The sequence below is a fragment of the Octopus bimaculoides genome, chromosome 6, assembly GCF_001194135.2.
Source record: "Octopus bimaculoides isolate UCB-OBI-ISO-001 chromosome 6, ASM119413v2, whole genome shotgun sequence".
Lineage (NCBI taxonomy): Eukaryota > Metazoa > Mollusca > Cephalopoda > Octopoda > Octopodidae > Octopus > Octopus bimaculoides.
In genome coordinates, this window is record NC_068986.1 from 72,748,712 (window position 1) to 72,760,408 (window position 11,697).

Sequence of the window (11,697 nt, forward strand, 5' to 3'; positions counted from 1 at the left end):
GTGGTGGGATTATGTGTTGTATATAGTTAAATCATTTAGAATTGTTTAAACATCATTTAATGTTTCTTTTATCTTTTGTATTTTGTGTAGATTCAATTGAAATGAAGAATCTTGCATTACAGAGAGCAGAAGATGCATATTTAGCTCACCAGATGAAGGTAAGCAACTGTGAAGTTATCTTATTAACGGCATTAACTATTTCTAATTCTATAAAAATGAAACCTGGCATGAAGAGCTGAAATTTTAATGGTTTATGGTGTTTGCAAACAAGTGAGCAATGCCATTCTTCTTCATACTAAATTATATTTTCTTTTACCTGGTGTAATTAACTGATGTTTTCTGCATATTATCACGTTCACTTCTCATGTTTATCTTAGATGAACAGCTCTAAAGTACAGCATACCTTGTGTTCTGATCTCCTATTTCATCTAAGGCCAAATATTGATTATTCAAGCTCCTCAATTTGTTCTTTTATTTCACATTTGGTTTCCTGTGTTGGCAAGGGTTGGACAGAAACTTATTTGAGCAAGAATTTCCCAACTAGATGTCCTCCCTGTTGCCAACCTTTACCTGTTTTCAAGAAATTTTCTATTTGTATATAGAGTAATATAAACACCACACCATATTTTGCTCAAGAAGTGACATACAAAGATACAAAATGACAGCAATCACAAACAAACAAACAAACACGCATGAATATACATGTGTGCTTGGATGTGTGTGTTTAATGACTTCAGACTTAAAGCTAGAAGGATTCAGAGAAACAAACCAGTTTGGAAAAGGGAGTTCAATGACCTGGCTGACAGAAATTCTAGTCAAAGCATTGAAAGAAAAGGAGGAAGAGTTAGGGACATATGACATGAGGGGCAACTAGATGTTCCTATAAAACAACCTACTGAAGGTTATAGACCGATTCTGTGACTGACCAAACTAAGGATGATATGATGGTGGTGGAACAGTGAAATGGAAGAGCTATAAATGTGAAAAGACAGGCTTGGAAAGATTGGGAAAACGAAGACAGCAGGTAGCTAGAAGAAAAACTGAGCAACTGTTTTTCACAGCAAAAGGAAAAGCAGAATGTAGGTTTTCCGCTGTTTTACAGCATGAAGATAGCCATCATCAGTGTGACAATTGTCCAATCATATATATCTGTTAACCAAATGACTTAGACTTATACATTCCCCTTTCTCATGTAGAACTGGTTTTAATTGCCATTTGGTGACAGTGACTTTTCCTCTAATGGAGATAATTTTTTTAAATGAAAAATTTATGTTGTATGTATTTGATATGCCTATATTTGTGTATGTTCAAATACAAACCATTGACCACTCTAAGTTGTTTCTCTTAGTTTATTTTAGTTTAAATTATGCAAATTACCTTGGACATATGTGATTTCTCTTGTGGAAGCGCAATGGCCCAGTGGTTAGGGCAGCGAATTCGCGGTTTCGATTCCCAGACTGGGCGTTGTGTGTGTTTATTGATCGAAAGCACCTGAAAGCTCTACGAGACTCCGGCAGGAGTTGGTGGCGAACCCTGCTGTACTCTTTCACCACAACTTTCTCTCACTCTTTCTTCCTGTTTCTATTGTACTTGTATTTCAAAGGGACAGCCTTGTCACACTGAATATCCCCCGAGAACTACGTTAAGGGTACACGTGTCTGTGGAGTGCTCAGCCACTTGCACGTTAATTTCACGAGCAGGCTGTTCTGTTAATCGGATCAACTGGAACCCTTGACATCATAAGCGACGGAGTGCCAACAACGTGATTTCTCACTTTTTTATTTATTTATTTATTTATTTTTTGTATAAATTATATAAGTCCCTAGGTTACTGGAGATAAAATTCAACAATTGTTGTGCGGATGGTGGCTGTTGAGCCAGTAATGTGGCTATGACTCTCCTTATTTCCATCAGCTCCGTCGCATGACTTTTAGAGGCCCCCTGCAACTTTTGGTTTCAAGGCCCCATCCCTTCAATCAAAATTCATAATCTATGCACCTATATTTTACTTTATTTTATCTGAAGTTCAATATTTCATTTTATCTTAATAAAAGTACAGGTTAAATTTATTTAGGTCTATTACAAATTTCAATAAGTAAAACTTCCAGATATGAATAAAAGAGCATTTTCATAATCCAGGCGACCTTCAAAATCAAACATGGTGCACTTTTTGCTTCACGAAATCATCAATCAGTTCAGAATAATCAAGCTGAAAGCTAAGTTCGTGTTCAATTAGATATCATAGACAATCCACAAAGTCTGGTACACATTTGTGGTACAATGTAATATTTTTGCAAGAACTTTTGCAGGTACAATATATTACCATTATATTTCTTGAAATTTTCAGTTAGCATAGACAGTTTAATTCTTGTTCAACATCTTAACCAAAGCAATGACTCATCTACGTACTTTGATCTTAACATGGGACCCCTCAACCGTAGAGGCCCCCTACAACCGCAGGGGTTGCAAGAGCTTAGCGACGGCACTGATCTCCATATAATAAGCCTGTCTCTTTAATGGGATGACAACTTTAGAGAATTTTTTTTTTTAGTCTTGATTATCTCCCTTCTTCATATGGAGCTGGTCTAATTTAATAATTATGGCACTTTATCTAGAGGGGGAGATAATTTTAATAAATCAAAAAGTTTTGTTGTGGTATTTGATATACCTGTATTTATCTCTGTGTGTGTGTAAACCCTTGTCTTAACATCACATGGTGGTTGTAAATGAATGTTACCTTTATACAAGTAATGTCGATCATTTGCAGTCTTCTGTGAGAAACATCTCTGACCAAGGAAAAGATATTACTTTACTTGGAAGCAGGTGGGGGTTGGTGGCAGGAAGAACATGCCATCATAGAAGACCTATCTCGAGAAATCTATCTGATGCATGAAAAAGTGGACATTAAAATGAGTATGATCATACAAACACACCTGCATGTATGTGTATTTGTTTGCACTCTCCAAAAATCACTCAGATACGGAAGTGACATTTCTGTCATTTTCCCTGTCAATAGGTCGTCCCATGAGCTTTGCTCCCATGATATTCTTTATTTGTAAAGCTGATAAGGGTTGGCAGCACTAAGAGCATTGGCTATAAGACAACATCTCTGCAATATCTTTGTGTAACCCTGCAAGCATGGAAAAATGGGCATAAACATGAATGAACATTGAGTGTTCATATATCTAAAGCACTACAAAACTGTTTTCTTTTCCAGAAACGTGCATTTGATGATGAAATGTTCCTAAGAAGATCTGGTGGGAATACTCTAGGTTTCACATCAGATATACGTAAGTAAAATAGCTGTTTCCTGTTTAGACATGTTTGTCCAATGCACTTTTGATTATTCAAATATCTAACATCTTATTCATAATTCTTATATGTTATTCTATGCTTGTATGCATTGGTAACATCATCTGTGGTAGAGTTTCATGCCAGCTGTTTTGCTTCTGTCATGTTCTTTGTGAAGTTTAGTCTCTTGATATTCAACTTCACCATTTCTGTCCATGTTTTCCTCTCTCTCTTTCTCTTCCACTTGGAATATTTGGCATTCTTTTATCCACCTGTTGTTCCACAAACATTACTACACATTTGTATCAACTCAGTCTTCTCTCTTATTGATACACTACATTGGTTTCCTTTTATTCTCAGTTCTTTTTTGTAGCTCATTTGTGCTCTGTCTACATTAATATTGCACATCCAGCAGAGTATGCATGTCGCATTTCTTTTCTACCTTTGCACAGACTTTTTTTCTCCTTATGAAGGTAAAAGCTCCTTAAGTGTTTCCTTACTCTAGCAACTATGCTTTCAGGACAGCCTCTGCCACTGCTAATTAGGTCACTAACATAACAGAAACTATCAAGTACTTCTCTGAAAGAATTGATTTCATGAGTGCTCTTATTAACAACTACTCCAGCAGATTTGTTATAAACAATATACTTTTGTGTCAGCCTTCCTCTGATCCCACTATGACTCTTGTGCACTCTTGGTTTATACTAAGAGCATGTTACAGAGTTTTTATGTAATCCATTTCTTAAATGGTAATCTAGTCTTCTTTATTGCTAACTAAATGTTTTGTCTTTGTTAGTTTTACTTTGTGGCCTTTCAGTTTTAAGATTTGGTTCTGCATATAAAATTTCTTTCCTTAATCTTCAACAGATTCAGTTTTGAGAACTAAATCTATATGTAACTGTAATCAGTAAAAACTACTATTTAATTATCTGTAACTATTTACGTGGTCCAAGGAAGGCTGGAAGATTGTTTACTGAGTAGTTATGGTATCTAAATACATGGAACAGAAAGTGATGTCTGAGAAAGAATTATCTTGGTACAGATTAGGATGTAATAGGAATTCAGTTATAATGTTGTTGTAGCCAATATGCTGTTACGACCTAATGGCCATAACCCGAATTTACAGAATCAACGAGGATAGGGTGAACCCAAAACAACAACACACCATGAAATTTTTTGTAAAATATTATTAACAATTGTCAGCATGGAAAAAACAGCCTACATACAAAAACAAATATATACATGAACAAAAAAAAACCAAGACATGCAGTCAGAATATTTACAAAGGTAACATATATATACAGTTCAGAAATTCAAACTCAGAATCCTGGCTTCACCAACTTGATTTCACAAACTTGGATCCGTAACTCTGGATTCACAATTTTTGGTTTCACCAAAATCGGGCCTCACAAATTTGGTTTTTCAAAAAGATGGATTCCAAAAATTTGGATTTCATAATATCTTGATTTCCATTTTAGTACAAATTCAATTTTCGAACCTTGGATCCAGATGTGACACAGAAATTATTTTAAGTCCGACAAAAGTTCTGGCGAATTCCTGGAGCATAAAATAAATCCATAAATGCCAAACACAAAGCTCAAAGCGCATAAACTAAACAGGCAACCATAGCTTCAAGAATCCAATTGAACAACTTTGTCTCACAGAAAAAACTGTCACAAAAAACTGGGAGGTACAATTATCTCTGCTTATGAAGGTTTGCCATGGTCTAGCCAATTTGTTATAGTTTCACAGTTTTGGCTAATAACATCTAGCTTTCCCCATTTTGACAAAGGACTTCATCCTGACCTTACAGTGCAGCATGAAAAACTGTTTACCTGTTTAACATAACAATTTATAATTTCCTAACAATGTGGGAAGTGGGGATACAAATATGGAAACAGTTATAAATATCAACATTTATTGTTTTAATAATAATAGTAATCGGTGTATATCTCTACTATTCTTCAGTGGACTCCAGTTTAGCAAATCCTGCCATCAGCACGGCCGTTGAACGATCACAACCTGAAATATTTGAAGGAAAATTAAAATGCTATCAACTCAAAGTAAGTCACTTATTGTCAATGTATTCATTCTCCTAAAGTTTTCTTGTTATATTTTTGGGATATCTGGCGGCTCTGTGTTTCACAAAATAAAAAAGTCCACTTTGGGGTTTTGATGTTCACAATTTGTGCCCCTGCAACTGAATATGCAACCAGACGTTCTTATGTTCTTGAATTTCAAGTATGTTATGTATGAAAATTGCCACAATAATTTTATTAGTACCCACGTCTTGTGCCATAATTCTGTTTGGATTTGGCTGACTGAAATGATTTAATAACTTCATTGTCATTATGATCTTTCCAACAACATTTATATGGTCTATGCACATAAGGGACATAACGCTCTCCTCTTATCCCCGATAGTGATAATGCCACAAAAAAATGCACCCAGTTCACTTTGTAAAGTGATACTTTTAGGAAGGACGGTATGTTGTAGGCACCAAATCAGAATGAAACTTTACAGACGAAATACCTAGGAAAGTATCAAATCCATCTGCCCATGCCAGCATAGATAGTAAAATGTAACAACATTAATAGAGACTATATTTATAATATTTATCAGATCAGCTTAAGTAACCTCAGTAATTATTTTTATATCTTCTATTTCTCAGGGTATGAACTGGCTAGCCAACCTTTATGACCAAGGTATTAACGGTATCTTGGCTGATGAAATGGGACTTGGTAAAACTGTCCAGAGTTTAGCATTTCTTGGTCATCTGTCTGAGGTAAGTCAATTTTCTAGACTTTTTATTTCATAACTTTATGAGGTTCTTTATCTTGTTCCTGTGGATGCGCAATGGCCCATTGGTTAGGGCAGAGGATCGCGGTTTTCATTCCCAGAGCAAAAACACCTAAAGTTCCATGAAGCTCCGGCAGGGGGGGGGGCACCCCTGTTGTACTCTTTCGCCCCAACTTTCTCTCACTCTTTCTTCCTGTTTCTCAAGTAACGCTGCGATGGACTGGTGTCCCTTCCAGCTGGGGGGAACACATACGCCATGGAAACCGGGCCCATGAGCCTGGCTAGGCTTGAAAAGGGCGCATAAATAAATAAATTATCTTGTTATTAGTACATTCACTAATGCATAACTCTTCATTCACTGTTTAGAAAGACTTACTTAGACATCTAATTGATTATCACATTGGAATTAATTTTTGCCTGATATTCTTTCTCTTCCTGATCATCTCACTTCATTCTGCTTCTCTGTTTCACACACATACACACATACACTCTGTCACTTTCCTATTTATCTTGTCTGTATATAGTGTGTGCTTGCATGTGTTCACATATGCAAGCTGGTTAATTAACTCTGCTAAGGTTACACAAGGACTCAATGGTTGTGTTAAACTGGGCGTCAGCAACCAGGAATTCAGCAAAGAATCAGAATAAATATGGTAAGGTACTCACAATTTTGCCAGTCCACTGCTTTGAACTATTACATAATTAGCCTTGAAGGATAAAAGCAAAGTTGACTCAGTAGAATTGGATCTCAAAGCACAAATCTTTCTTTGTCAAATTAAACCCTTTTGATGATTTTTTTTTTTTTTTTTTTTTTTTTTTTTTTTTTTTTTCATGTTCATCTCTGAAGATGAAGTTAACAATCTGAAAACGTATCCAATTATATTCATATTTTATATAATACATATTCTGATAAAATAATACCTTTTTAGTTTGAGTACAGTAGAAATACTATTGGAAAATATTAATCGTACGTCAAAATTTTGTCAATGATACTTCTACAGTTCATCTTTATAATTAACCTTTTCTGCTGAAATGTAACGTAAGTAACTTAGCTGTTTCACTTCTGTTGTTAGCCTACTTCCACATCAGTATCAGCAGTGGAATCTGTTCAAGACAGATGTATGTACTTATATTTAGGCCATAGATATACTATGCAGTGAAACTTATTAAGTATCCACTTACATTCTGTCATGGTTCAGGTTTCATCATGCTTACTGACAAAGAAATAATATGCAATGTGTCTCTTTCATTATTTAGAGTGCCCAAAAGTTTTGGATGAAAGTGCATCTAGTTCATTAATATATTAATTATAGCTAATTGTTGTAATTAATTCAGCAGTTCCAAATTCTGTTGTATCCTCTTTAATGGCCTTGAATTTGACTTCTTTAATCCAAAAATTTGGGCAATGAAACTTTTAGATTAACTGCTATGAGAAGGTCCATCATATGAGTTGAGTTATGTAATTTTGTGGTTCTTTCACAAATCACTGTTCCAATCATTTGCAAAATTGTTTATATTTCTATCAAAATGTTTCTCTACCTTAAGAAAGCCACTATTCTTGTTATTCAGATTTCATGGTTCTTCTGTTTATTCTACCATTTTTATGTCTTTGCAGTCACAAAGTATCTGGGGGCCATTCCTTATTATTGCTCCAGCTTCAACATTACATAATTGGCAACAAGAATGTGCACGATTTGTTCCGAAATTCAAGGTTTGTTTTTTTTTCCATTGAGTATTTGTTTTGTTTTAAAAGAGATTACTTTAATTTCTGATTCTCTCGGAGAGTTATTTACTTAATTATTATGAAACTTAGTTACTTATTATGACAGAAAGACCCGGGTGGGTGAGCAGAGGTAATGAGAGTATGATAGCCTGATTCTTCCAATGCTCACTCCACCCACTAACCCTTGTTCATTGATCTCTTTATTATTCACCTTGTCTGTCTTTGCTTTGAATGAATGAACACCTTGTAGAATAGTGAGAGCCATCCTGATTCATCCCCATCATCATCATCATCAGCATTTACCATCCATATGGGACTGGTTATTCTGTCATAAGAAGTAATTATGTTGGTGAGCAGGCATAAAATAATGTTCTTAATTGTTGAATGCAGCAGGATCAGTCTTATCATTTGGAAGGGGAACAATGTCACTCATCATCATCTGACTGTCTTAAAAACTTTTTATTTCATCAAATAACATAATTTATCATAGTTATAAAGATTATCAATTGAATTTTGTATTTAGTTTTTATTTTCATCTATTTTTACTAGTAATAATAGAATTTTTATGGTGATTTTAATTAATATAATCATAAATGACAAGATGAAGTGGCTGTAAGGTAAAAACACCAGTTTATTAACCAAATTGTCATAACTTCTTCAAACAGTAAATATATGTAAAAATATGTTATATTTTGATAGGGTCATTTTGTTAATAAGAAACACATGCACTTGTTCTATTTCACTTCTATTTATTATTATTATTATTATTATTATTATTATCATTATTTATTTATTTATTATTATTTGTTGTTCTTGTTGCTGTTGCTGCTAGTAAGCCAGTTAACTAATTGATTGTTTGATAAGTCATTATTTGATCGATCGATCAACTGATTTTTCCAAGCCCTTTTATTGCCATTTCATTAATGACAAGCTCTGATTGATTGACTGATTGAACAATTAATCAAACAATCAATTAGTTAACTGATTAACTATCATTGACTAATAAATAATAAAAAGAAGTGAAATAAAAACGGTACAATATCTTATTACCCTCTCAAGAGACAACATCTGTTTCAATACACGTTTTCAGATCAAGAATCATGCAAAGCAAATAAAAAAATATGTAAAAATACTTATTCTAATAATGTATGTTATCAAGAACAATTTAAAAAACATTTACATAGTCAAGGAATTATATCTGCTATAGTCATTATCACATATTTCTTAATTTCTGATATAAAGAAAACAGGTGATGGTATGAAAGAAATGTAGAACATTACTATTTAATTTTTCATTCTGCATTTAAATGTTTTTTTTACTTTCATCCTTCCAGAATCAATCAAATATGTACCAAACATTGAATTAATTCTGTTGGCACTACTCTTCCAGCAATCTCCTACAATGTTTTAATATCAATGCTTGGTACAAACAAAAATTTAATGATAAAAGATATTTCCAACTATTATTTCTTTGAATTACTAATTCCCATTGTGATAACGTATTCTTTTCGTTCATTGCTGTTATGTTTGTGATTAATTTCAGGTTGTTCCATATTGGGGTAATACACAAGATCGTCGCATCTTGCGTAAGTTTTGGGATCAAAAGTGTCTACATACTGAAGAGGCCTCATTCCATGTTGTAATTACTAGTTATCAGTTAGTTATTCAAGATGTTAAGTACTTCCAGCGAATCAAATGGCAGTATATGGTGCTTGATGAAGCACAAGCTATTAAAAGTAGTTCCAGGTAAGTTGCTCTTGTTAAATAGATGTACTGTTGGGAACTTTTGTCTGACATATTCATTATTTGTTTGATCCATAATATGACTTACTAATTGAATATTAGGAATAATGATAGTTTATTTGTTTTTTCTTTTTTCTTTGACAGTTTTGTCTTCTATTATTGAATTTCTCTCTTTCTCTCTCTCTCTCTCTCTCTCTCTCTCTCTCTCTCTCTCTCTCTCTCTCTCTCTCTCTCTCGCTCTCTCATTCGGGAAGGACCTGTTTATCACCGCAATATATGAACTTCAATTCTCCAACTAATCAGTTGGTATCCTCCTCTCTCTTACTCTTTTACTTGTTTCAGTCATTTGACTGCAGCCATGCTGGAGCACCACCTTTAGTCGAGCAAACCGACCCTTGAACTTATTCTTTGTAAGCCTAGTACTTATTCTATCGGTCTCTTTTGCTGAACCGCTAAGTTACAGGGACGTAAACACACTAGCATCGGTTGTCAAGCGATGTTGGGGGACAAACACAGACACACAAACATATATACACACATACATATATATATATATATATATATATATATATACGACGGGCTTCTTTCAGTTTCCGTCTACCAAATCCACTTACAAGGCTTTGGTCGGCCCGAGGCTATAGTAGAAGACACTTGCCCAATGTGCCATGCAGTGGGACTGAACCCGGAACCGTGTGGTTGGTAAGCAAGCTATTTACCACACAGCCACTCCTGCGCCTGGCTACTTACCACACAGCCACTCCTGCGCCTGTTTACATAATCATTTCAGCTCCTCAGTTGATTGATCACAAATGTACAAATTATTGAAGTTTACTTTAGTTCTTGAAAGTAAGTCGTCAAAGCAAGTCTTTAATATGAATCCACTAAAATAACATCTTTTCCGTAGTTCAGTTTGCCTTCACATGTTTAACAACAGATTCATTAGGTTGAATTCCATATCTCTCTCTCTTTCTTTCTCTCTCTCTATCTCTCTCTCTATCTATCTATCTCTTTCTCTCTCTCTCTCTCTTTTTGTGGAGTTGTGATTTAGCGATCTTCTCTTGTACATTAATCCATTTCTGGATTTTTTCCCTCTCCTAGTGCCCGATGGAAAACACTGCTTGGCTTCAATTGCAGAAATCGTTTGCTCCTCACAGGAACACCCATTCAAAACAGTATGGGAGAGGTTAGTTTTCTATCTTTTGTGTGTAGCTGGCTGAATCCTTGAGGGGATTTCAATGTAAACACTTTAAAGCAGTTTGGTATCATTGAAAAAAGGGGCACTTCAGGTGCATTTGTTTCAAAAGGGTTCAATTTTCTTATTAGCCTGGAGACCTTTTGTGAACTAAGACTTGTATAGAATCATTAAATAGATATTAAAACAGTCATGATGATCTTTTTTGTGTTCTTGCAGCTCTGGGCCCTTCTCCATTTTATCATGCCTACTCTTTTTGATTCTCATGAGGAATTTAATGAATGGTTCTCCAAAGACATTGAAAGTCATGTTGAAAGGCAGTCCGGAATTGATGAAAGTAAGTGTGAAGTTGGTACAGTTTCAGGTTTTTTGGCATTCATCTACTTCCTCAAATTGGTTGATGTAAATGTCTTACTATAACTCATTAGAATTACTTTTCCTTCACATCAGTTTGTTAGAGAATAATTAGAAGTTTCTTGAGTAGAGTTCTTTCTGGGATGGAATATAGAATTTGTTCCACATTTATTTAACTTTAAAGAAACTAGTAGGTACAGGCATGGCTGTGTAGTTGAGAAGCATGCTTCTCAACTATATTATCTTGTGTTCAACCCCATTATGCTGCACCTTGGATAAGTGTCTTCTACTATAGTACTGGGTTGACCAAAGCCTTGTGAGTGGATTTAATAGATAAAATCTAGAAGAAGCACTCGTATCATCATCATCATCATCATCGTTTAACGTCCGCTCTCCACGCTAGCATGGGTTGGACGATTTGACTGAGGACTGGTGAAACCGGATGGCAACACCAGGCTCCAATCTAATTTGGCAGAGTTTCTACAGCTGGATGCCCTTCCTAACGCCAACCACTCAGAGAGTGTAGTGGGTGCTTTTACGTGTCACCCGCACGAAAACGGCCACGCTCGAAATGGTGTCTTTTATGTGTCACCCACA

General features: G+C 35.1%; 1 protein-coding gene across 2 annotated transcripts in view; it reads left to right on the forward strand.

Annotated features, from left to right (window-relative positions):
* The window catches only part of LOC106873568 (chromatin-remodeling ATPase INO80), a 78,177-nt gene that overhangs the window by 34,291 nt on the left and 32,189 nt on the right, over window positions 1-11,697 (forward strand). For both annotated transcript variants that reach the window (XM_052968870.1, XM_014921000.2), the window contains exons 12-19: window positions 91-158; window positions 3,217-3,289; window positions 5,259-5,353; window positions 5,962-6,075; window positions 7,705-7,800; window positions 9,355-9,557; window positions 10,653-10,737; window positions 10,966-11,083. In XM_052968870.1, the coding sequence (XP_052824830.1) occupies window positions 91-158; window positions 3,217-3,289; window positions 5,259-5,353; window positions 5,962-6,075; window positions 7,705-7,800; window positions 9,355-9,557; window positions 10,653-10,737; window positions 10,966-11,083 (852 nt within the window). The remainder of the gene's footprint in view (window positions 1-90; window positions 159-3,216; window positions 3,290-5,258; window positions 5,354-5,961; window positions 6,076-7,704; window positions 7,801-9,354; window positions 9,558-10,652; window positions 10,738-10,965; window positions 11,084-11,697) is intronic.